This window comes from Corythoichthys intestinalis, chromosome 16, assembly GCF_030265065.1.
Source record: "Corythoichthys intestinalis isolate RoL2023-P3 chromosome 16, ASM3026506v1, whole genome shotgun sequence".
Classification (NCBI taxonomy): domain Eukaryota; kingdom Metazoa; phylum Chordata; class Actinopteri; order Syngnathiformes; family Syngnathidae; genus Corythoichthys; species Corythoichthys intestinalis.
In genome coordinates this window covers 19,117,391-19,144,321 of record NC_080410.1, presented here as the reverse complement: position 1 = coordinate 19,144,321, position 26,931 = coordinate 19,117,391, and the positions used below count along the sequence as shown (strand labels likewise).

The window sequence follows — 26,931 nt, the reverse complement described above, 5'->3', positions numbered from 1 at the left end:
CGGATAGCGGCTCTAACATTGTCGAAACGGCTGAACTTAATGAGTGGATTGGGCACGGACTGCATCTAGCAATTACTATGTGGCGTTATTTTGTATCTGTCTGTGTGTGATTCCTCTGATAGCTTTTGTGATGGTAAAGCATTCAGCATAAAGTAGAATCCAACGGCAAAACTTATAATGACCGAGAAATGGCCCCAGCTATTTTTATTGTGCGTGCATTTATTAAAAAATGCACTGGGGGGGGACCCTTAAACCATAAAGTAAACACTTGTATTTAATAATTATGTCACAGCAGCCATTAACAATAAGTTGTCTTTTTGAAGTGTACTGTTCAAGCTGCAAGTCATTTGTGTTACAATTACATGTTTGCACAGGCATATTGATTTTGACAATGTACATTGTTCAAGTCATACACGCTGTTATAAATGTTCATACTTGAATTCTTATTGCTTACAATACATTTTTATAAACTTAATGTTTACACTGCATGTACAATTGTTAAATACAGTATATCAAATTGAATGCTGGTAAATAAATCAACAAGAAATAGTTAATCTGTATTTCATGCATTGATTCAGATTTTCAAATTATATAACAGTCCGCTTGGGCGAATTTATCGGCATTTATCGTTATCGAGATAAATCTGCTCAATTTATCGTGATACATGTTTAAGGCCATATCGCCCAGCCCTACTTTGAAGTTGCCTTTATATTTCAAAGAAAGAATTGTTTACGATGGCCTGGTTTGGTCCCTTTTTTTGTGACACCTTGAACTTCATGTCCAAATTGTTGTTTCCTTCACTGATCAATAATAAATCATCATTTTGGGCCCAAAAAGACCAAAAATTCCAAAATCGTTTTGTCAAAATTTTTAATATTGATGTCCAATTGACAACCAAACATGCGTAACGAACCGTTTTGAAACTTTGTAATATTTATTCAACATGTTAGGATGAACATTCAACCAAAAAAATTTAGAATAAATAGTCTTATATTTGACAATTCAACATAAACAACAGGTATAGCCATAGGCGTTTTTTGCCTTTATACATGCTCCAGTCAAAACAGGTTATATACAGCAGACCTAACAGTGAAGAACAGTGAAAAAATATATACCATCTAACACAAAAAGTGTTTAGAGGCCATCTCTTTATGAGTTTAGGTATTGCGGCCCATCGCCTGATGAAAACTATGTACACACAATCAAGCTTCTTGAACACACATTTATGTACACAAATTGAGAAGATTGATGTGGGAAAAAAAATATATATAACACTGGGGGGAAAAAAAGCATTTTCAAAAATATTTACAATAAACAAGTTAAATTTTTTTCAGTCATGCCACTCCGAAAAGCAGTTTCGTCCTGGAATTAGACACGGCTACATCACACAACTCACACTTCCATGGGGTGTCGGTCCTCTTTCCACCCTTCCATTTTCATTTCACTTTACTTTCATTGTCACTATAAATGTACATGAAAATAAGTCAGTATTTATGAAAATAATAAAGTATAAAATAAAAATATATACAGCAATAAATAATAATGGAAATCTATATGTATGACAATAGAAAGAATACCATAGCTGAATATGTGCTACATCCCTAATCTTCATATAGAAAGAAGAACACCACAAATTATAAATTCCTGCCTGGGATACCCACAGTGCACATACGACTTTGATCTGATATGCACATTTTATTATTATATACACAAACACACACTTATATTGCATCAAAATTAACTTTGTCTTGCAATATCAAAAGAAACTTTCAAAAGAAACGTTTTCAGCATGAAAAAAAAGTGAGTTGGTTTACCTCTGCTCGTCGATGGCGTCACCCACGTGTTCAAATCCGTCACTTTCTTCACTCGAGGACTCTTCCGAAGAAGACGATGATGACGAATTTGGACCATCCTCTTCCTCAAGTTGATCAGAAGCACAATTGCTTGCGCTAAATTTAGTTTTCCGTTCATTGTCAAAGTCACACAAAGTCGCTGCTCGATCCAGCAGTATCCAACTGGCCGTCGCTCGCCACCTCGCTGCTTCAGAACACTCCTCCCTCTCGTTCGGTTGAACCTCGCACCGCAGTTATATTTATTAAAAAAAAAAAAAAAAACGCATTTTGTGCTTCAACTGTGACTTCGAAAGGGTTCGTTTGATTTGTGTTTTTTCCATGGAGCTTCCGTTTTGAAAAAGGACTAGAAATGATGGAAATATAGACATAAACAAATGATCCATGCAGCGTTTTAATGTTTTTTTGAGAGGACAATAAAACTATAAAACTTAAATGACAATATCTCACGTTCTAGTTGGTCGATTGACTTCAAATAATAACGAGAGTAAACCGCAACTTCCGCACTTTAAAACGAGACCAACCAACGGCATGTGGGTGACGTAATTAAAACGTGAGGGCGCTTCAAAGACGACGTGCGCTGAGGACGCGCCGGCGCGTCCTTCGACTCTCAAGGGTTAAAAGATAAATGTCAGTATGCGTTATAATAATTTCAATATTAAAACCCCTCTTAATGTTTTTGTTTTGATAAAATTTGTAAAATGTTATATCAAAAAATAAACTCGTAGCTCGTCATTGTTGTTGACGTCGCAAGGCGTGACGTCACATGGGCTCCCTGCCGTGCTTCCACAGTGTCACTCTTCAACTATGTAAGGTAGTGATTTAAATACACCACAAGGTGTCAATGGCGATTTTTAAATTAGAGATCAAGCCAATGAGTGTGTTTTGTCCCTCGACTGTCGCAGTAGTTCCCTGTTAACTGCGGGTCGATTGTACTGTATTGTACTTTTCGTTCATTTAAATGGTGTCTTCACAACGTACAAGACTACTGGTAATGGCTCCCAGCATCGTAGTTTGTATATTGCGACTAAATATTGCCATCCAGTGTATTTTTTGAGCTAAACGAGTTCCTAAAATGTTTGAAAGACTTTGACCAAAGTCTGAGTAAGTTTTATGTGAATTTTGCATATCTATTTTGTAAATGCCAGTTCTCTTTGCATTGTTGTTTTACTATGTGAGAATAGGGCCTCATTAAAATATTGGAATAAGTTGGATCACAGAATAGTTTACTGTGAAGCTCTGCAAACACATGCTGTCATCACTAGAGCCGGGGAGTGCTGTCACTAGCGAACTTGACACATGATCGCTACGTGAGATTCACGTCTTTTGCTTTTGCTGTACTTCACACGTTCCACTCGGGTTCAAATTGGAAGGGCAGAACCGAGGACATGTTAATGTAGTTAAAGAGTGACACGTTGGAAGTCCGGCAGTGTGGCCAAAAAAGTAATTTTACAAATTTTATTAAAACGAAAACATTAAGAGGCGTTTTGATATCAAATTATTATAACTCTTACTGACATTAATCTTTCAAGAACTACATGTAACACAACACAGGCGACTTCACGACTTTAACCGTTTATTGCCAAATGCATCACATTTGATACACCTAAAGTTTCATGATTTTGAGAGTAATTCGGAATTTTGACATTTCTTTTGGGGGGAAAAATGATGAATGCAAGTCAACACATGCATCTGCAGGTTCCATGAGAAAAAAAAAACGGATTTAGCTAGGTTATAGATCAGGGGTCCCCAAACTTTTTCCTGTGAGGGCCTTTAACTTTTCCCTTCTCTGATGAGGGGCTGGGTCAGTTTGTAACAGAAAAAATGTGACGTTTGCAGGAGTGCCTAAATGTAAAAATTTATTGTTTTTCAGAAAGCCACAATTAAATAACCCATTCTGGATTCTTCACGGAACAAAAGTAAATTTAAAAAAATATATATATATATAATAGTAACACTATGAATTAAATAGATAATAACCAAATAACCCTCTCTGCATTCTTCAATAACACTATTGAGAAAAAATATATATAGTTTAGGGACCACTGTTATAGATATTAGAGCGCTTATTACACATATTCATTTCAATATTTCTTTTCACAAATTTGAAAAAAAGGTTTCATTAGGACTTTATTTGTCAAATTATGGGATTCTCTGATAAATGGTTCATGTTGCAGGTCTTGGGTGGAAGTCTATTTTGTTGCTCGTGATTAAGAGTTTTGTCTGCAATACAGATAATGGGGATTTAAATATTTATTTTTATTTATTATATTTTATATTTACTCATAAATTAAGTTACCTGGGAAAGGACGTGTCAGGTTTTGGTGGTGGGGGAAACAAAAGAAAGTGACACTTTAAACCCCTGTGTTTTGTCTTAGTATGTACAATAACTGTTTAAATATTGCAGGTACTGCAAGACATGGGTTTACCAACAGGAATGGAAGTAAAAACTCCAGACCCACTAAAACCTGATGATACCACTATAACGGACACTGTGGAGGATGTGAAGCTAGAAGTAACAGCCACTGAAGTTGCACCCGTGCCTACGGGAACAGCTAGTACAGATTCCACTGATGCTGCAGAGGTAAAGAGCTCCTGATGTTGATTACACTTGTGTAGTAATACTCGGATGATTGAGAATGAGCCGATATAATGACACCCACTGCTTGCCTGTCCTAAATGTTCAATATTGTGGCCTCCTTGATAATATTGTGTGGGTTTTGGTGCATAGCAAATCGTTCTGGAGAAGAAAAAAAAAACAATAATACTAATAACAGCAACAATAATATAGTAATTAGTATAGGAATGAAATATATAAGTATTCAAATATGTTTTGTGAAAATATACAATGTTCAACAACAATATTTGGTTGTGTGTACACTGCTGGCCAAAAGTATTGTAAGCCCTGCAAATTTGTCAGATAATGCTCTATTTCTCCCCGAAAATGATTGCAGTTACAAATGCTTTGGGAGCAATATCTTCATTTATTTTGTTTGCAATGAAAAAACACAAGAGAATGAAAAAAAATTGAATCATGATCATTTTACAAAAAACACTACCTTTAGACAAAATAACTACGAACAACCACCAAGAACCATCAATGAGTTTCTTACAATGCTCTGCTGGAATTTTAGACCATTCTTCTTTGGCCAATTGCTCCAGGTCTCTGAGATTTGAAGGGTGCCTTCTCCAAACTGCCATTTTCAGATCTCTCCACAGGTGCTCTATGGGATTCAGGTCTGGACTCATTGCTGGCCACTTTAGAAGTCTCCAGTGCTTTCTCTCAAACCATTTTCTAGTGCTTTTTGAAGTGTGTTTTTGGTCATTGTCCTGCTGGAAGACCAATGACCTCTGAGGGAGACCCAGCTTTCTCACACTGGGCCATACATTATGTTGCAAAATTTGTTGGTAGTCTTCACACTTCATAATGCCATGCGCACGGCTAAGCAGTCCAGTGCCAGAGGTAGCAAAGCAACCCCAAAACATCAGGGAAACTCCGCTATGTTTGACTGTGGGGACAGTGTTCTTTTCTTTGAAGGACTCATTTTTTCCCCCTGTAATCTCTACATTGATGCCTTTTCCCAAAAAGCTGCAATTTTGTCTCATCTGAGCAGAGAACATTCTTCCAAAACATTTTTGGCTTTCTCAGGTAAGATTTGGCAAACTCCAGCCTGGCTATTTTAGGTCTCAGGGTCAGAAGTGGGGTCTTCCTGGATATCCTACCATAGAGTCCCTTTTCATTCAGACGCCGACGGATAGTACGGGCTGACACTGTTGTACCCTCGGACTGCAGGACAGCTTGAACTTGTTTGGATGTTAGTCGAGGTTCTTATCCACCATCTGCACAATCTTTCTCTCATCAAATCTCTCATCATTTTTTTCCCCCGTCCACATCTAGCGAGGTTAGCCACAGTGCAATGGGCTTTACACTTATTGATGACACTGCGCACGGTAAACACAGGAACATTCAGGTCTTTGGAGATGGACTTGTAGCCTTGAGATTGCCCATGCTTCCTCACAATTTTTGCTTCTCAAGTCCTCAGACAGTTCTTTGGTCTTCTTTCTTTTCTCCATGCTCAATGTGGTACACATGAAGAAACAGGACGGAGGTTGAGTCAACTTTAATCCCTTTTAACTGGCTGCAAGTGTGATTTAGTTATTGCCACCACCTGTTATATGCCACAGGTAAGTAACAGGTGTGGTCAATTACACAAATTAGAGAAGCATCACATGATTTTTCAAAGGGTGCCAATACTTTTGTCAGGCCCATTTTTGGAGTTTTGTGTAAAATGATCATGATTTCATTTTTTTTTTTTTTTTCATTCCCTGTTGTGTTTTTTCATTTCAAGCAAAATAAATCAAGATATTACTGGCAAAGCATTTGTAATTCCTGTCATTTTCTGGGAGAAATTGGGCATTATCTGACAGAATTGCAGGGGTGCCAATACTTTTGGCCAGCAGTGTATATAGAAGTTATATGAATCAAAATTATGCCATATTATATAAGATTTTTTTCTGAGCAATATTTAATTAAAATGTCAGTAAAATTGAAGGAAAAATGTCGTTGGGTAACGCCATATCAACAAGGGCTCAAAATCTAAGTACATATTTCTATTTGTACCAGGTCTCAAAAGTACATGCATGAAACATTGATTGATGTGTTATGTTCTACTTAAATTCTTCCATTCATTTGATTTTAGACCACGCGTCAACAGGGACCAATCCTGACCAAACATGGCAAGAACCCTGTGATGGAGCTGAACGAGAAGCGCCGCGGCCTGAAATATGAGCTCATCTCGGAAACTGGAGGCAGCCATGACAAACGCTTTATCATGGAGGTCGATATTGATGGGGAGAAGTTCCAGGGGACCGGACCCAACAAAAAAGTGGCTAAGGCTTACGCAGCACTAGCAGCTTTGGAGCAGCTCTTCCCTGAGGGTTCTGTGACTGAAGTGGTTAAAAAGAAAAAGGGACCACCAATGGTAGGCACTCGGGGAAAAAATGTTGATCTTTCTTTGCTGTATCCTTTAGCCGACAGTGTAAATTGAAAACTTGTTGGTGATTCTCTATTCAGAACAATGAATTCTATGGCGTGATGGGACCTCCTGGAGATGCCACTATGCCCAGGGGTAGAGGAAGAGGACGAGGTCGTGGAAGGGGCAGAGGTTACAATAACGGAGGGGGCTTTGGCCTAGGAGGTACATATTTTTTTTGTCTCCGCTAATCTGTAAAACTGCATTCCCAAGTCAGGGACTTATTTTAGAAAGTAATTTTAATTTTGTTTTTTTTTTTTAAATAGAAAATTCACCTTAAAAAAAAAAAAACATCTTTCCTCAAAATGAATAATTCACAATTAAAAATGCATTTAGGAGCAAGTTACGTAAACAGACCAAGAACATGCTAACGTCTTTATACACTCTTATAGTCAATTTATCTCTTTGGCTGCCATAAACGGCGATAGACACCCAATTCATTTGGACTAGGAGGACTATCGGCAATCGTTAATTCATTCGATTGAAATAATATATTAATAAATTGAATTTTTAAATAAATTAGAAACTTTAATATATAATACGTTTAATTTTTTTTCCCTTTTTTGTCTTTTAATGAAAAGGTAAATATTTTGAAAATTTAGAAAAATGTATGAGAATATTCTAATTTATAAAGAAAAAATAGTTGTATAAACAGTTACAAATAAAAATGGATACAAGTGTTTTTCTAAATAACATTTTTAAAATGTAAAATAAAAAAAACAACATTACTCGATCGCTGCCAGCGGATGTTTATCACCATCAATGGACCGCTGACAAAATCTGAAGAAGTCAATATGAAAAACATCCAACATTGGATGCATGTTTATTTATCTCAAACGTATTTTTAATTTGCTGCTACTCAGGCTGAACCGCCAGTTAATCTTGGAAAACTATTTAAAGCAGGATCAAACATTGTTCCCATTGGTCTAAATTGACGGTCTATTACTCAACAGGCTTCGGGACATATGGCTATGGCCCCAACTCCATGTTTGAATACAGTAAGTATTCCTATCTTATTTTCCTTTTCTTGTTTTTGTCTTTTAATTGTCACCACCATTACAATGCGAGAAATGAAAGCAGTCAGTCTGGTGCGAGCATACTGCTGTGAAAAGTCACACACACTGTTCACCATTCAGCAAAACTCTTAATAAGAGGTCTAAGTATTGTCATGTTTTTGGTGGGAGTGTGAGTCCATATTGTGTTTTTTTTTTTTTTTTTTTTTTTTTTTTTTTTTTTTTTAAACTTCACTGCTTAAAGCCATGAGCAATCTTTGGGCATTCGATCTGAGGATTGACCCTCCTGAGTGTGACAGGAGAAGGGAAAACTTTTAAAGCTGTTGTAATAAGTCCCTTTCAATGCAATTTGGCCCAATGAATCCAATTCACTACTGCTTTTAAAGCAGAATAAATTCTGAAGACGTAAAACTAATTGTGACATTTCCCCCCTTCTCTGCCTTGTCTCACTCTTTAGGTGACTTTGTCTCAGACTCCTATGACCAGCAAGCGTTTGAGAACTAGATCTTCCCCTTGTCTTAGAAAATATAAACGACAATATAGTACATGAGACAAACATTCACAGTTCTGTCCAGCTGCACCCAGAACTCCCTTCAACTCCACATCCACAACCTTGGAAATATACAACGATAACCCTATTTTGTCAGTCCGCTCGCAACCTGGATGAGATGATCTGCTTACGTGCAAGTCACCATCTGCTGTGGATGTATCAGACATCTGGATATCTACAGGGTGGATTAGTTTTAGAAGACTTTTTTTTTTTTAATGTGTGTGGAAAAAGTGAAATACTATGAGATATAAACAACAAATTCCCCTTTGGACATACTTTTTTTATATTCCCATACTGTTGATTGAACAACAGGGGAACATTTTTATATTACTCATTCATGTTTGGCATCTGCACGCACACTTTCATGGCTAATTAAAATGTGTCCTTATTTTTTTCACTGCCAATCCAGGTAGATGTGTACTATTCATATCCTCCGAGACTGGTGATTCCATAATTTTTGTGAGGGGTAGTAGTATTCGTTATTTGTTATGGTTGTTAGCAAAAGTAGAAAATGTATATTAAAAGCCCTGGCAGCCAAAGAGTTAACGGACAATAAAATCACTGCTGCACTAAATGCATGATACTCCTTTTGTAAGCGTGGTTTTATCATAATTGGTTCCAGAAAGTTTTAATTACATTTTTTAGTATTTCCCTTTTCAATAAATGTGGTTGAAGTCAATAAATGCTGTATTTCTTAAAAGGTGTAACTTCTGTTTAGCCAGCTGCGTATTCAAAAATGTTCCTCGTGCTATTATTTCTCAGATTACTACAACAATGGTGGTGCAAATGGAGGATGCGGGTTCTCGGGTGGGACTCCGACCAATACAGCACAGGGATCAGGCCAAAGCTCATATGGCTCATACTATGATGGTGATGGAGGCTACAATTCCATGGCTGCTGCTAAAAACACCAAAAAGAAACCTACAAGGGGTGGGAAGTCTTTTCAGGTTCCCTCAAGTGGGAATACTGCATCTACAGGGAGTTACCAAGCCAGCAATACTTCTGGACAGGTCAGCTATAATCAGTACGGCCAGGGCTATGGTCAGACAAAGAAGAATTATAACCAGGGAGGTGCAAGTGGCTACTCTTACAGCACAGCGTACCCGAGCCAGGTGACTGGGGGTGGAGGAAACCAGGACTACAATTATGATGGTAAGTGAAGTTGGATAAACTTGATATTAAAGATCTTTTCATCCAGCTATCACAAAAGTGTTAGAAACTTTAAATGACAAATTGTGTTGGATTTAAGTTGACATGTTATGCTTCTCCCTGGAAAGGTTTCAACAATCAGTCCAATTACAACACGCAGGGTGCTGGAGATAACCAGGGTTACAACACCAGCCAGACACAGTACAATCCTGGAAACTACAACAAGGGGGACACTAGCGGAAATTACCAGTATAGATAGACTTCAGTTGCTCATTTGTGGAATCAGCTCGCCCTCTACCCTTGTATCGTTGCCTCTATTCTGTGAAGAATGTGATTGATGGCTTACCTGTGCTCTGACTTCTTCCATTTTACCATTGATGTGCATATTTTGTGTGTTGCTCATGTTCAAGCGGACGTATAGCCAAGTTTGCTAGTCTTATTTTGAAAGGTTTTATTATTTCAAGCTTGTATGATTAGTTTTTGTTGTATTTATAAAAACACAAAGTGTGAAATATGCTTAGAAGAGTCCACTTATGTGCTTTTAAATTGCATGAAAACTAAGCTGTTTGATATATATTTTTTTCTTTTCAATAATTTTTCTGTAATATTTTAGTAGATTGATGGAAAATACACACAAATAATGCTTTGCGTAGCTACTGATTGTGTGGAAACCTGTCACTGTTTGTAACCATGTGTCTTTGTATTGATAAATGTATAATTTAGAACTTTTGAGTCAGTTTTAAGTGCTAGTAATTACAATTATTGATCGCGGGTTTTCTGAACCTTTAACGCAGAGGGGGAAAAATAATTTACAGCTGCACTCTAAACTGCAATAAAGTACAGTACTGAAATACTGTACCTCATAACGCTCTAAAGAAAAAAACATTTGTTTAAAGCATATGTCATAACACATCTAAGATGTCACTTTCTCATGAAATACAAGTATATTCGAGTAGTGGTTTACAAACTATGTACCACTTTAAACAATACTTGGCTCTCCGAGTACCGTAATCAAGGTAGGTGTTGTACCAAAATGTTCAGGAATAGAGGCTGATGTATTTATAATCCACATTTGAACATTTAATACTGCGCTTAGATTTGGGGTGTGGGGGTTAAATCTATTCGAGTCGAATGCAACTCGACTGCCCTTGATAAATTGCACTATAGGCTAATGCAGGGGTCAGCAACCCTGATCCTTAAGTGCCACTATCCAGCTTGTTTTCCATGTCTCCTTCCTTTGACACACCTGAATCAAATAATCAGCTCATCAGCAAGCTCTGCAGGAGCCTGATAACGATCATGATTATTTGATTCAGGTGTGTTAAAGGAGGGAGACATGGAAAACAGGCTGGATAGTGGCACTCGAGGACCAGAGTTGCTGACCCCTGGCCTAATGGATTAAAAAGGTAATAAGAACATTTAATTCTGTCAAGCTTTCGCTTACCACTAGAGAGAGCTCGCGCACCATACTGGTGGCTCGCTGCACTCACTGGGGGGTGTGTGTGCGATAACTATCATTAGAATCAGAACAAAATGTATATTTTTGAATGGTGTTGATGTCGATTTTTGTAGGATAATCAGAATCTAGTTTCCGTATGGAGTTAAAACAATAATACCCAAAACAAAACAAAAAATAAAATGCATGCTGTGGCATCACTTCCGGTTAGTGACGAGATTTGTCGTTCACTTGAGCAAACGAATCCATTCCGGTTCGTTCAGTAAAAAGATTCGTTCAAACAAATCGTTCAACGAATCGTTCGCCCCCCTCATCTCCCTCCCCGCCCAAACGAATCGTTCGGTTACTGAACGGGAAGTGACGTTGCCGAACGAATCACCAAAGACCGCTTCGCAGTATAACTGAACGGGAAGTGACATTGCTTGGTCCCTCCCTCTCTTCCACATTGACCACTCGTCGTAGTTTCAGAAATGAGTGACAGGCGGTATCATTCTGCTTTCACAGACAGCCTCGTCTCCCTCCTGCTGCTGCAAAAGCGAGGGAGAACTTCCGCGTCGTCTGTCCTAGTTCTATGGGCTCAAAGTCATGGCTCGTGCTTGCATTTCGATTTAGGACACGGTTAAACATTTTCCTTTTGTGAGGGGAGTAGGGGGCGGGGGCGCACGGACTTTCTTTAGCAGGTTCTTGATCACACATACAATCACATATACAGCATGTTTGCTGTCACGAAAATAAAAATACATCGAAAGTTTAATTTCTGAATATGGAACGACCAACACATCATATTTACATCTCGCTCTGTTGTATTTTTGTTTTTTAGTATTAAGATGATCGTGTTGAATTTTTGCACTGGTATTAATAAATAAAATAATCCGGTCAGCTCCCCTGTCGTCCCCGCATCTCAGATCGTCAAATGCTGACGAGAAATAATTGTTGGCTCTTTACGATGTCGCCTTTCTACTCTCATTAGTCTGTTAAGAAAAATGTAGACATATTGCGACATCTCCCGTGTCCGCGTGCTTTGTTTTTGGGCGCTTGAGTAGCACATGATGGACGGATTGACATAATTTGTCAAACCAACCAACACCTGACACGAAAAAAAAAAAAAAACACTCGGAAAAAAATTACATGTATATACAGTTTCATTGCAAATCAGTATTATGGTGATCATATTGTTTTTTTGCACTGGTATTAATAAATAAAATAATCCGGTCAGCTCCCCTGTCGTCCCCGCATCTCAGATCGTCAAATGCTGACGAGAAATAATTGTTAGCTCTTTACGATGTCGCCTTTCTACTCTCATTAGTCTGTTAAGAAAAATGTAGACATATTGCGACATCTCCCGTGTCTGCGTGCGTTGTTTTGGGCGCTTGAGTAGCACATGATGGACGGATTGACATAATTTGTCAAACCAACCAACACCCGACACGCTGACACGAAAAAAAAATAAATAAAACACTCGGGGAAAAATTGACATGTATATACAGTTTCATTGCAAATCAGTATTATGGTGATCATACTAAATATTTTTTTCTGTGCACATATGAGGTAAATATCGCTGCCATGAAGCCTCCATATAGTGACAGTTCTCTGCCCGCTTCACTGCCGTCACGCGACCTCAGCTCAGCTTTTGCTTGCCTCGTAGCTACCCGTGTTTTAAATTACTGTAAATTTGATAGTATGTCGTCATAGGCAGTCACGAGTTTGTTGAGAAAAGTACTACTCTAAACAATGCTCGCTAGATTTGTGTGGTGTTTTTGTCTGTTTGAGCAGCATTTGATAGGCTCCACGTTAACAAATATGTGACAAAGTCATTTCCTTTCATTTTCTGATTCATTCACCGCATAGTCATTACTGGAAAATCAAGTTAGCAGCAAGCTAGGTCAGGAACCGGAGGACCGAGTCACTGAACGGGAAGTGACAAAACTCAGTCTTGCCCCCCTGCCTGCACGCTGGCTGCTTATTGGCCACACGTGGACGTGAGTGACAAACGCCCTGATTCTGTTTCCGGTCCCTCCCCTGCCCGCGATGAGGCTGGCGTCTGATTGGTCGTGTGCGATGTCAGAAGACGCTGCCGCTTGCTCAACGCCCTCCCACGCAGCGAACAAGCACCACCTTCATAGAACGAATCAGTGCAGATGATGATTAGTTCGGTCTCGTTCACCAAAACAATTCGTTCAAAAAGAACGAATCGTTCGCGACCGATACAACACTACTTCCGGTCTCTTTGCGCTCAGCGGCAGGCTAGCAGCCGGGTATGGCAGACACGCGTGTGGTTGAGACGCTTCTCCAGCGTCTTGAAAAGGCGGACGACGGCGTGGAAAGTCTAAACGTGGCATGTAGCCTCGGAGTGGACCACCAGGTCATCGTGGGTGCCGTGAAGAGTCTGCAGTCTCTTGGCGATGTGAGTTATCTCGGTTTGAGTTGCAGCGGAAGTGCACGTCAATATTTGTGACTGATGCAATGAGTTGTAGTCAGACTGGTTTCATGTGCTCTGTATGAAGCTGCCTGCAATATAGTATAAGTAGTGTATATATATTCATAAAACTACGAACCACTACAGCGTAGTACAGTAATACTTCGAGTACTGTCTACTGTAGCTGTAACAGTGGTGTTGAGTTACAAGTTAGTCGTTCAGTGACCACGCTCGTAACTGAAAGCGGCATTCTTTTCACATCATTGGCTGCCAGTGACGGCAAAAGACGTCAAATTTATTTGTAGTGTGTAATGTACTGCTAGCAATCCCAGTTAAAATGGAGTATGCTTTGAAATGTATAATCCGCTAGCAATCCCAGTTCAAATTGAGTACGAATGTTTTAATTTAGATTTAAGAGCCACTTGATTGGACGTCTATTAGAAACTGTTAATGTAACCGACTTTACCCCTCTACAACTCCCTCCCAAAAACTTTTGTTTTTTGATTGGTAAAAATAGCACTATGTAATATTGTGCTTTATAACAGAGTAGACTCAACAACATAAATAAGATTTAAAAATAAATAAATAAATAATAAATAAAGCCGTTTGAATCATGCTTTTAGTTTAATTATGATGATGAGCCTTAAAAATGACCAACTACAGTGCTGGTCAAAAGTATTGGCACCCCTGGAATTCTGTCAGATAATGCTCAATTTCTCCCAGAAAATGATCGCAATTACAAATGATTTGGTTGTAATATCTTCATTTATTTTTGCTTGCAATGAAAAAACACAAGAGAATTGGGGGGGTCAAATCATTATCATTTTGCACAAAACTCCAAAAATGGGCCGGACAAAAGTATTGGTACCCTTTTAAAAAATCATGTAATGCTTCTCTAATTTGTGTAATTAACAGCACCGGTTACTTACCTGTGGCACATAACAGGTCTTGGCAATAACTAAATCAGACTTACAGCCAGTTAAAATTGATTAAAGTTGACTCAACCTCTGTCCTGCGTCCTTGTGCGTACCACATTGAGCATGGAGAAAAGAAAGAAGACAAAGAACTGTATGAGGACTTGAGAAGCAAAATTGTGAGGAAGAATGGGTAATCTCAAGGCTACAAGTCCATCTCCAAAGACCTGAATGTTCTGTGTCTAAAGTGCGCAGTGTCATCAATAAGTGTAAAGCCCCTGGCACTGTGGCTAACCTCCCTAGATGTGGACGGAAAAGAATTGATGAAAGAGTTCAACGAAAGACTGTGTGGATGGTGGCTAAAGAACCTCGACTAACATCCAAACAAGTTCAAGCTGTCCTGCAGTCCGTGGGTACAACAGTGTCAACCAGTACTATCCATCAGCGTCAGAATGAAAAGGGACTATGGTAGGATACCCAGGAAGACCCCACTTCTGACCCAGTGACATAAAAAAGCCAGGCTGGAGTTTGCTAAACTTACCTGAGAAAGCCAAAAACATTTTGGAAGAACTTTCTCTCGTCAGGTGAGACACAAGTAGAGCTTTGTGGGAAAAGGCATCAACAGAGATATGGAAAGAGAGGGGGGGAAAAAACCCTGAGGCCTTCAAAGAACACGGTCCCCACAGTCAAACTTGACGGAGGTTCCCTGATGTTTTAGGGTTGCTTTGCTTCCTCTGGCACCGGACTGCTTGACCGTGTGCATGGCATTATGAAGTGTGAAGAGTATCAACAAATTTTGGACCATAATGTAGCGCCCATTGTGAGAAAGCTGGGTCTCCCTCAGAGGTCATGGGTCTTCCAGCAGGACAATGACCCAAAACACACTTCAAAAAGCACTAGAAAATGGTTTGAGAGAAAGCACTGGAGACTTCTAAAGTGGCAAGCAATGAGTCCAGAACCGAATCCCATAGAACACATGTGGAGAGATCTGAAAATGGCAGTTTGGACAAGGCACCCTTCAAATCTTCAACTACTCAGACCTGGAGTAGTTGGCCAAAGAAGAATGGTCTAAACCTCCAGCAGAGAATTGTAAGAAACTCATTGATGGATACCGGAAGCGGTTGTTCGCAGTTATTTTGTCTAAAGGTTGTGCTACGAAGTATTCGGCTGAGGGTGCCAATACTTTTGTCTGTCCCATTTTTGGAGTTGAGTGTAAAATGATAATGATTTTTTTTTTCATTCTCTTTTGTGTTTTTTTCATTGCAAGCAAAATAAGGGAAGATATTACTACCAAAGCATTTGTAATTGCAATCATTTTCTGGGAGAAATTGAGCATTATTCGAAAGAATTGCAGGGGTGCCAATACTTTTGGCCAGCATTGTATAATTTGTCCACTACTACTCTATTGGTCAAGCGAATCTCAATTCTAAACCCTCGGTTTTGCGCTGACAGGAAGCCTCAATTTTCCCAGGGCTAGGGCTAAAATGAAGTGCCAATACATACTCAAAACCAAGTAAAGCCAAGACATTACTTGAAATTCAGGCGTATGAAACATTTTAGTCTATTTTGTGTGTGTGTTAAAAAAAATGTAACTTTTATTTTCAGTACGGATTCATTCAATTGTTAAATGGAGTTCCTTGCACCTATATTGTAGCGCAACGATCATGTTCAGTGAAGGCCAAGTTGAGATTTTTGGACATACAAAAAGAAGAGGCAGTGGTAGAACGATGCTAAAAATGGAACTGCCTCGTCTGAGACCCAAAATATTTAACCATGAGGTGAGCAAAGAAAGCTAGAGTTGGAGTATAAACGGCAGAGGACGAGAATGACTATCGACAACTTTTGAATAGATTTAAGACGAAAGGTGAGGAACTTATGGTGTCAACATTAATAACGTATTTTCCATGTTTAAATAGGTAATAGAGTGAAGTAGTACAGAATCAAATGGAAATATGTGTTTCCAGTGAGGAATTAAAATGAGGCAATCAAAACCAAAAAGAAAATATTTTTTCCAAAAATTATCTTCTAACCTCAAACTTAATCAAAAGCTGCCACTGAAAACGAACAAATATTGTTGCAAGTACTGTTGTTGTTGTTGCCTGGCCTTCAGATAATCTCAGCTGAGCTCCGCTCCTCCAAACACTGGGAGCTGACAGAGGAGGGCAGGGAGATTGCTGAGCAAGGTAGCCAGGAAGCCAGGGTCTTCAACTCTGTCCCGCTGGAGGGTCTTTCCCAAAGTGACCTAATGGTAAGGCTAGCAGGAGGTTAGTCATATCACATTGAAAATAGTGGGTTGGTTGAAATCTCAGTGTGTGTGAAGTAGGAATGTGCATCTCTCCAATCGAGACAGTTCGATACTTATCTCGATACGTAGAGAGCGATATAATTCGTTTTTAGAGTGGAACCATTCCCATCAGTTCTGCTCAGTAAGATTCGGATTCAGTTGTATTCACTCATATTGCAATTCGGTGTGATAATGGTCGGTTTCGAAACTTTCTATATTGCACAGCTAATTTCAATAGGGTGTGATGCAATTAGCAACCTTTTTACAATTGTGAATCAATTTGTCAATATTGTACATTTGCCATTTCTTTCAGAGAGATTTTTCAGAGAATAGAGCAGTAGCATTTTAATGCTTATTTACGTGCATGTTTGTGTGTCTTCTTGGTTATACAAACAAAATGCGACAAATCTCGCATGAGTTTTAAAAGAGTAGGTGACAAAGGAGTAAATTCAATTCCCAGCAGTTTAAAGCAGATTTTATAAATCTATGATTGGGCTGTTTGCTGGCTCAAGCTATATTTAGACCGATTCATGAGGACATGTACTGATGCACGCTCATTTTTCACATCAAAACTGATTTGCCGGTTCATCTCTTTTTTTAATTAGTGCAGTGTATATCTGAATCTAAACAGTATGCATGTGTGTAGAAATTTTCCTATGGAAAGATTGGCTTCAGTAAGGCCATGTCCAATAAGTGGATCCGATTGGACAAAGGACACGAAGGCGGACCCAGGATATTCAGATCCGTACGTATTTCTCTTGAAGGGAATTTAATTGTGTACAATACCTTTATGTTTGACAATCCCGCGTCTGAGTGGATGTATTTGTTTGTATGGTGCTGTTTGTGTCCACAGGTGGAGAATATTGAGGATCAGGTTAGAGAGAAACTGCTTATAGTTCAGAAAGGTGTCTCTTCAAACCTGGAAGAGAAAGAAAAAAATGAGCTAAAGAAGCGAAAACTTCTTGCTGAAGTGTAAGTTCTAGATGTATTCTTTGTATGTACCAGCGAGTGGCAGTAGAAGCAAATATTTGCATGAGATTAGAACTGAAACTGCATGGTTTGACTTTTTTTTTTTTTTTTTTTTTGCACAGTTGTTTTAGTAATGGATCTAATGGTATACATGTTGACATTCATGTGGTTATGATACAATTAATAAAGCACTTTTTCAGTTTTTTGCAACAAATCTCAAGTACGCTTATCTTTCTGATCTAAATTTGTACTCTTATAGTGAGGTTTGATTAAATTTAATCATTTTTCTTCATGTGTTCAGGACGGTTAAGTCCTATTGGATCACAAAAGGCAACACTTTCAGCACCACTGTCACCAAACAGGAGACTGAGCTCACTCCTGAGATGATTGCCACGTAGGTCAAGGTTTTGTTTAAACACATTTTGTACAAAATAATAATTTTAGTAATCAGAGTTTGTCCAGTCTGCCCTCATCTGTCAATTTGTGACAGTGTGAAGGGTGTCAGACTGTGGACATAGAGAACTAAATGCCCATTTAAGGGGACAGGTCCAAAGATGAGGGCTTTGTCCTAAAGGCAGGGCAGTACAAAACTGTAAAGAGTGAAATTAGCTAGAATTTATGAATTTTGTTTGTTCATTCAACAGGTGTCCAATTTACCGTAATTTCTGGACTATTGGGCGCCCCTGATTACAAGCCTCACCCAGTACATTTTTAAAGGAAAAACCATTTTGTACATACACAAGCCTCTCCTGGCTATAAGCCGCGTTTGCCCACTTAGTAACATGAGATATTGACAAAGAAATACTCAGTTTTCAAAACTTTAATAACACACCTTAACTTTTCGTTCCAAACAGCGCCAGCAAACACAGCAGTTATATAGCAGCGGCACGGAAGTTACATAGCATCAGCACGGCGGTACAGCACAAATTGGGCTGGTTATTAAAAAACATAAGTCTTTGTAAGCAATCTTCATCTTCCTCCTATGCACTCAAACCATGGAAGTCTTCACCCTTCATGGTGGATATGAAGCTGCTCAGATACACTTCGCCACACACCTACTCAATCTCTCCTTCGCCGTCGCCTTCAATTGCCACGTTTACATGGAGCCAAATATTCCAATTACAATCGGAATATTTGTTCAAACCGAATAAATGTGTTCCATATAAACACCTCATTCGGAATGAACAGGCCCAAACGGAATGGAATTTCATTCCGATTCACAGGGGTGGAATATTCCTTTTCCCAAACCGATTAGAAGTAAAATTATATCATGTAAACAGGGAAGCGGAATGGTGTCTGGTTGCGTTCTTTCTGCGCATGATCCGTACTGACGTGGTGACGTCACTTGGTGACGTAAGTAACGTCACTTGCAACATGGCTTCCAAGCACACGCACAGCGCACCCACACAACTTTTTAAATGAACGGCGTATCATTCTGAAGTTTTGTTTCCACTCGAAAAGTTAAAACAGCAGCTGATCTGACGATCGATCTCCATGTTTTGCAACGTGACGCTTTGTTTTGATTAATCTGCGCATGTCAGACCGCAGTTGTCAAACGTCCTTTCGGAATAAAGGCAGTCACATGTAAACGCTGGATCGGAATAGATGAAGTGACATGTAAACAGCTGATGTGAAATTTCCATTCGGAATGATTTGAATCGGTATGAATAAAAGTCAGCATGTAAACGTGGCTAATGTCTCCTATAATGAGGCAAATTCACTCCTGAGCCCGTGCTGTCCTCTTCAGCACGCAGCAGACTGGCCCCTCGAAACCCATTGGTGATGGCGGACTTCTTTCACACTGCTTCACGCTGCCAGGCTCCCCCGGCATATCTGTGCAATAGCTGCTCTTCGCATGAGGCGAGTCTTGGCAAACGATCTCTCGCCGCGAGTCGTCAAAACTTCCCATACAACTCGGATGCCCAAATAAATTTTTTCTAGCGTTCTCCATGATGCAGATCTGCCAATTCTACTCATGCACAAAGACGAGGGTCCGCCACCTCTATTCATGCACAACGTACAAACTTAAACCACCGGTCATAGTGCAAACAAGCATCTTCCTCGTCACTTATATTCCACGTGTCTCACTCCCACATTCCATGCTCGAGCGCCCCGGGCGGCCGTCAGAAAAATGCACAAATTGGCCGCATCATTGCACACGCCGCTGCAGGATCCAAAATGAGGGGAAAAAAGTAGCGGCTTGTAGTCCGGAAATTACGGTAGTATGCACATTACTAATGTTTGCAATTGTAAAGACTCAGTTTGAATATAAATGACTGAATAACATTGCCTATTAAGGTAGATGGTAACATCTCTACCTTTGTGTGCTTTCCAAACTCATGCATGTATTGTGTCGCAGTGGCAGTTGGAAAGAGAAGAATTTCAAACCGTACAACTTCAATGCACTGGGTGTGGCACCAGACTCTGGTCACTTGCACCCATTGATGAAGGTGCGAACACAGTTCAGACAGATTTTCCTGGAGATGGGGTGAGTTGCTGTTAGTAAATGATCTCGGAAACATACCCTTTATTCCTTGAGCATAATTTGCAATTTTTTTTGCTAAAAATATGAATTGTACATGTGTAAATGAGAGTGTTGTATACTGGAGTAATTTGCGTACTTACCTCATTCGCCTGGATGCCATTGACAGCGTTAGACGTCCTATCCATTTGAACTGGGAGGTCTAGCAGCATATGAACATTTGTTCCTAGTTAAGATGGATTGGGAATCTACTGGTGACAACCTTTAAACTGAAATTTAGATTCACTGCAGAAGTATGTAAAAAGCTGCTTGTTTGGTAACATTGTCAATGGCATTGAATGAGTTTATCACTGACATATAAAATACTTTTTGTGTCTCTAGTTTCACTGAGATGCCAACCAACAACTTCATCGAGAGCTCTTTCTGGAACTTTGATTCCCTTTTTCAGCCGCAGCAGCACCCAGCCCGAGACCAACATGACACTTTCTTCCTGTCCGGTGAGACTGAGTGTGTCAGACGTTGCTCCACCAATCAAACTTTGATGATTGATTATTTTTTTCAATGGGAGTCATTGTATCCCATCATTTTTAGACCCTGCTCTCGCCCACGAGTTTCCACAGGACTACTTGGAGAGAGTGAAGAGCGTCCACTCTGAGGGAGGATATGGTTCGCAAGGGTAAGACAGTCACGTTCTTGTGGGAAGTAAAGGCAAAATTTCAGGATTCGACAGCGCAGAGCTCCAGATTGCCTCTTTAAATTTCTGAGTGCCATTGACCATGATTGATGTCCAATCATCTGACTCTCTTAATCCTTCTTCTGTGAATTTAAATGAATTTATTACTAGAAGACGTCAAATCCCTTTAAACAGGGACGACAAGCAGTAAATGACCATTGTTCATGCTCAATGTTCGTTCATTCGCTGCCATCCCTCTCAGTTCAAATAGATTGAATAGGCATGTGCCGGTATGATATTCGGATGGTGTGATAACCTTAAGCCAAACTATGTTGCAATTACAGCTCTAAAATGTGTTACTTTGAGATATCTGGGTGGAAAAAAAAAATTAAAAACACAATTTTTTCCCCAAATGAACAAGATTTTAAAAAGCATATTAGCAAATTGGAGCATAAGTATAGTGTTAAGTTAAAATAAAAAATTCTAAATAAAATTGAAATAAATGCAGTTCTTTATGTGCAGACCCAGCGGCATGGGCGGGCATTAGGGGGCCAGGCCCGCCCTGAGAGACTGCTGTGCCCGCCCTAGCTCGATTAGACTGTACTGTGTAATTTCTTTTTAAATCTTCCACAAATCACACACACACACGGAGAGGGACGAACCCTCTTTTCATCTCCTTTTGATCTGTCGTCATACAATTCAACCAATCTGAGCAGCGAACGAAGGCAATTTCTAGTCAATCACAGATAAGGGGAGTGGGCCGAGTCGCTGGCCATTGGGTGCTCATGTTTATCAGTGCAAATGTTATGTTTATGCTGAAGCACTTTAGTTGAATAAATGCACACAGAACTCCACCATTGTTTTTCGCATACCTATCAAGTTGTACGGTTTAATCTACGCCCAGATGTCAAATGCTTATAGAACTACATGCGAAAAGACACTGCGTTCATAAACGGCCGCCATTTTGAAGCAGTAGACTTCTCAGAAAGACTCTGTTGTAGTGAACCTTCCTAGCGAACAGTAACTTTTTATCCAAAATACTCCTAAATCGGCAAAATCTTGACTTGAATCTATCTTTAAATGATGAAACCGTTCTAAAACTTTAACATGTCGAAAGAAGACAGAAGGGAACTAATATAAAAACGGTAGCAATTTTAACAACTGTAACCGTTGATTCACAACATTAAAAGATTTCCAAACACGGCAAAGGTTACAATACTTTTTTTAAAATGAAAAAAAAAAAAAAAAAACATGAAAGGTCACACCAGTTACTTTGCCAAGTAACTAATTACTCTTACCTTCAGGTAACTGAGTTACTAACTCAATTACTTTTTGGGAGAAGTAATTTGTAACTAATTCATTACTTTTTAAAAGTAAGATTACCAACACTGGTCATAAAGATGAAGTCTGCAGAATGAAAAGTGACGAAAGCCAAGATTTCATTCTGCCAATTTGTTGCAGAACACAATTTGCCTGCAACTATTGCTGGTCACTTCTCAGAATTAGCAAAAGAAATGTTCCCTGACTCAAAGATTGCATCGGTAAGTTAATTTTATCAATTGACCTTTTTAACTTATAACTGGACACACTAAAGAACTACCTTCAAGTCAAAGTTGAGCTGAAGTGCCATGAAGTGAAGCCATCAAAAGACATGATAGAAATTGCTTAAAGTGCTACATACAATTAGAACAAAAGCCCTGTTAAATTTTAGTAGTCATTATGTAGCTGAAGATGTTGATTGTGCTTTGATTGCACCAGGTTATATGTGACAATATTACCAATAAATTCATATTATTTTAAAAATTGAGTTTTATTTTTTGTTTCATATTGCACGCTATATAGAACGTTGTAAGATCAGTCACCAATTTGTAAGGGCATATGTCACTATTTGTAAGATTGCCAACGGCCTCTGGTCGAAAGGTATATTTTCGTTGGTCTTATAGATTTTACGATGAACTACCACTTGTGACTTCAGTTACAGAAAATATTTCAGTGCACTGATCTAGTAATGTACGGGTAATAACGCCACTGTTCAGGCTAAATTTATGTTGAAGAAGTGTGCCCCCCCCCCCCCCCCCAAAATTTTTTTAATGCCCCCGGTAATTTCTTTCTGCAGCCGGGTCTGTTTATGTGACAATGTTATTTCCCATCAGAACAAAAATAATTGAATTATTTTCCATAAAAAGCGTGTGTTTATTACTCGTGTCATGTTTACATTACACACACACTCTCTTTCTCAACAGTTGCCAGAGGGAAAAAAACACCACGTTTTACCACCGCTAGACACAATTAACACGCTGGAGTTAACTCTCGTAGCTGGTGGGAAACGTTCATGACCTTGTTTACTAACCTTTAATTTTGGATAAATGGAAAGTCATATTGGCGGTATTGCCTCCTCTGCAGCCACCCTCCTGTAAGGCGCGGCCATCTGTAACTTTTCTGTAGCTGAAGTATTCCCAAACCAGGGATTTCGTTTTATTTGATGGGGGGAGAAAAGTTGGTGTTTCACCTCCTCCAGCTATCATGTAGCACAGCTAACTCACTGACACTGAGCAACAACCAGTGGGGGAGGGTTGAGCCTTGCAGCTGCAAGCGGGGAATTACTCCATGCATTAATGGGACATAAAAAATAGCTAATGCCTTTGGGACGGTATGACGGAAATTTTCTGTGGTTTTGAAAACTCGACGTTTTCATACCACAGTATTCCTTGAAACCGGTAATCGGCACATATGTATCGCCGTCAATGGCAGCCAATGAGTTAACAAATGAAATAGATATCCATAAAGACTCCTTTACCCTGTAGAAAGCCTTTTTAGAAGATTTAAAGGTAAATCATAACTAAGAATGTCACTACTTGCAATGTAAGGGTAGTAAGCCACTACTTTTATAGAATAGCTAAATGGATAGTTACTTCATTAATCCAGAATAGAAATTCACAATACATTTACTGGAAAGCTATATAATTTTATTCTCACTGCATATGTAAATAACACAGGTAAACGTCAATCAGATTGTAATGTGCTGCCCCCTTGAATGCTTTTTAGGTATAAATGCGAATGGAAGCTTGAGGAGGCCCAGAAAAATATCCTCCGCACACACACTACAGCAGTCAGCGCACGCATGCTATATAAACTTGCACAACAGGTAAGTTTTTATGCTCAAATTGTCTTTGAGCGTGAAAAGGCTAACAAAGATTTTAAACACTCTATAAACATCTACGTGGAAGGATATAGCCTGCTTTTGATCCAGTACACGCTCAGACTTAACCCGCAAACATCCCATGCCACTTGTCTGACCTTACCTAAATCTCTTGGCAACTGGAGCAAATCCTTGCTGTTAGGTTCCAACATTTCCTGGAAGGCCTTCTGTGATGAGCAGAGATAGTTTAAGCACAGCATGCCCATCAGTAACATGTTTGACATGGTGGTGTGTATAGCACCCATTGTGTTTAACTGTGTTTATTCCTATCAGGAAAAGTTCACCCCTGTCAAATACTTCTCCATCGACCGGGTGTTCAGGAATGAGACCTTAGACGCCACCCATCTGGCCGAGTTCCACCAGATAGAGGGGGTTGTGGCTGACTATGGCCTGACCTTAGGAGACCTCATGGGTGTCCTGCATCAGTTCTTCACCAAATTAGGTTGCAATTTACACATTAAATCCCTAAAATGTTTTAAAAAATGTTTAATAATGTGAATTGAAATGCCTTTCAGACAACTCATATTAGTTTACGCAAGCAATTGTTTGCACTTGTTTTTGCACAGATTAACATTTAGTAAATTAGGTTTTAGTGTTCTGAAAAGGCCCTGTGCTGTCATCCATAATTGTAAATGAGTTATAGGGCCCAGAACATTTTAAATTTATTGATAAAAATTTTGCACATTGTCGAATCCGTATTGGGGACGCTATATTTAAGAGGCAGGGCTTGGTGGGGACTGTGCTCTCCTTTTTTCATACGTGGGCGGATTACAGTATTACTCTGCAAAAACCCATAGACAAATGCTTAAAAAACATGAAGTATGAGCTACAACTGGAAGTGTTGGGACTCTGTTATCTATGGCTATGTAGAAATTGAGTCAGAGATGCAGTAATATCTCACTCTTGTTTCCTTTTTAGGAATCACCAAGCTGCGTTTCAAACCTGCCTACAACCCCTACACAGAACCCAGTATGGAGGTGTTCAGCTATCATGAAGGTGTTTATCATCGTCAATGGCACTGAAAAAGTTGAAAGCAAAATTATTCATATCGTTGCATTGTTTGCAATCAGTCTAATGTCTTATACTGTTTTGGGAGTAGTGGCTAGTGTTATTAGCATTAGCATACTAATCTTTCTTTGTATATACAGGGTTAAAAAAGTGGGTGGAAGTTGGTAACTCTGGTGTCTTCAGACCGGAGATGCTGTTGCCTATGGGTCTTCCTGAGGACGTGTCTGTTATTGCATGGGGGCTGTCGCTAGAAAGGTAAATAAACACACAGGGATCCTTAGTAATTTATTTACTTTATTTATCCCTTACTGTAATCTGTAGGCAACATGTTTTACGGTAATTTGCCCATTAGGCTAGTTTAAATTACCACAAATCAGATGAGTGAATTATTTTATAATCAGCGTCTAATGATCATGCAGTGTTTTTTTTTTTTTTTTTTCGGTTCAAGTTAAGGCAACATATCTGTATTTTGTTCATATGTACGGTGAAAATACCCTCATAATGCTTATTTAGTGATGCCCTCTTCTTCATGACGTGTTTGCTCATCCAGTCTTCTGTGTCCAACAGACCCACCATGATTAAATATGGCATAAACAACATCAGAGAGCTTGTTGGACACAAGGTCAACTTACAAATGGTCTATGACAGTCCCATTTGTCGACTGGACTCCTGAGTTTGGTACAGAGGACCATTTTTTAAAAATTTTGGATCCGCTTTCTCTGTAGCCATAAGTACAATGCTATTTTATGGCATTTTAAAATCATGTGAGAGGATTTTGTATGCAATTGAAATGATACAAAAAAAATCATGTGAGAGGATTTTGTATGCAATTGAAATGATACAAAACATCAGTCTTGTTACCAACACCATTATATGTTTAAAAAAAAAAAAAAAAAAGGACTAAATCTGGGATTGAATTTGAAAGATGAAATAAACATTTTTCAAACTGTAAAACTCCCCCACTTCTTTCAGTATTCCGGAGTTGCATGTAACGCTAAAGTAAGACAAAGTGTCTAAAATAGTTGACTCTAAAAGAAAAAAGGTTATTAAGATGTTTAAAAAATGGATTTGGACAATGTTGCGGTCAGCAATGTCGCTAAACAGAACAGTTTATTGACCATCAAAATGGAAGACGATTCATTAGCAAATCGATTAGTCAATCATGACAGCCCTAGTTTACCGGCCATTGACAGTGCTGGACGTCCGATCCATTTTGACTAGGAAAGGCGAATGAACAAATGTTGTTTGGCCCTCTTAGTCAAAATGGATTGGATGTATAGCGCCGTCAGTGGCAGCCAGATGATGTCTAATAAATAAATATTTATTTATTAGACATCTACAATGTGACCCGCGACAAAGACAAGTTTGACATGTGTTTTATCTGCTGAAGTTACCACCACCGTAGCACTTCTATTGCTAGCAACTAGTCATGTTAATTATCCTCCCACTTCAGATGGATTTGATGTCTCTTACTGCCTGTGGCTGGAAACCAATTAGTCTTTATTTGCATCTGGATCAATATGGAAACAAATTACCCCGACATTCACCATGATCTTTCAGTAAGTCATTCCAGAAGATGCGTACAGCTTTAGGTCATGCACTCCAGCTGGGGAAATCCTCAAGTGTGTTCACTGCACAAAAAATGCTGCAGGATTTAGACTTGTTGTGTACAAGTGGAGTCCCTGGAACTCCTTAAGTCTTCGTCTTAAGGTTAATCCCCCAGCGACTTCAAATAGCATTTTAGTGAAGTGTGTAAAACAGCCATCTGCCTCCTTTAAAGGTTTGAATGGCTGCCGGGCTGACGAGCAGACTTAATTCAGAAAGTCACACCAGTCGAATAATGGGTATCATACATTTTACAGACCCTTATATACCGTACTATGACATCGTGGTAATTACTAACTTGGAAAAATACATTACTCACAAATTCACTAT

At 39.2% G+C, this 26,931-nt stretch overlaps 2 protein-coding genes across 4 annotated transcripts in view; both read left to right on the top strand.

Moving 5' to 3' along the window:
* Positions 1–10,419, top strand: part of ilf3b (interleukin enhancer binding factor 3b) — a 33,728-nt gene extending 23,309 nt beyond the window's left edge. Inside the window, exons 13-18 of one of the 3 annotated variants that reach the window (XM_057861445.1) lie at positions 4,258–4,434; positions 6,551–6,832; positions 6,925–7,048; positions 7,837–7,881; positions 9,209–9,598; positions 9,724–10,415. In XM_057861445.1, coding sequence (XP_057717428.1) covers positions 4,258–4,434; positions 6,551–6,832; positions 6,925–7,048; positions 7,837–7,881; positions 9,209–9,598; positions 9,724–9,854 — 1,149 coding nt within the window. In that variant the 3' untranslated portion in view covers positions 9,855–10,415. Of the gene's footprint in view, positions 1–4,257; positions 4,435–6,550; positions 6,833–6,924; positions 7,049–7,836; positions 7,882–8,353; positions 9,189–9,208; positions 9,599–9,723 lie in introns of those variants that run through there. The other 2 variants (XM_057861446.1, XM_057861447.1) reach the window with 2 other exon arrangements.
* A 509-nt stretch (positions 10,420–10,928) lies between these two features.
* farsa (phenylalanyl-tRNA synthetase subunit alpha) lies at positions 10,929–26,563 on the top strand. The gene is made up of 14 exons (XM_057817231.1): positions 10,929–11,001; positions 13,289–13,455; positions 16,492–16,629; positions 17,312–17,410; positions 17,519–17,637; positions 17,936–18,028; positions 19,994–20,122; positions 20,498–20,613; positions 20,708–20,792; positions 23,835–23,934; positions 24,262–24,430; positions 24,907–24,984; positions 25,137–25,251; positions 25,564–26,563. The coding sequence occupies exons 2-14, from the start codon at positions 13,309–13,311 to the stop codon at positions 25,667–25,669; spliced, it is 1,494 nt and encodes a 497-aa protein (XP_057673214.1). The 5' UTR covers positions 10,929–11,001; positions 13,289–13,308; the 3' UTR covers positions 25,670–26,563.
* Positions 26,564–26,931: the final 368 nt, after the last annotated feature.

Bases quoted from the DNA above. Each gene is read 5' to 3' on its own strand.
- farsa (XM_057817231.1), top strand. From the start codon at position 13,309: ATGGCAGACACGCGTGTGGTTGAGACGCTTCTCCAGCGTCTTGAAAAG. The intron at 17,638-17,935 runs GTAAGTTCTAGA...TCATGTGTTCAG, and splicing joins CGAAAACTTCTTGCTGAAGT to GACGGTTAAGTCCTATTGGA. The intron at 24,431-24,906 runs GTTGCAATTTAC...TTTCCTTTTTAG, and splicing joins TCAGTTCTTCACCAAATTAG to GAATCACCAAGCTGCGTTTC.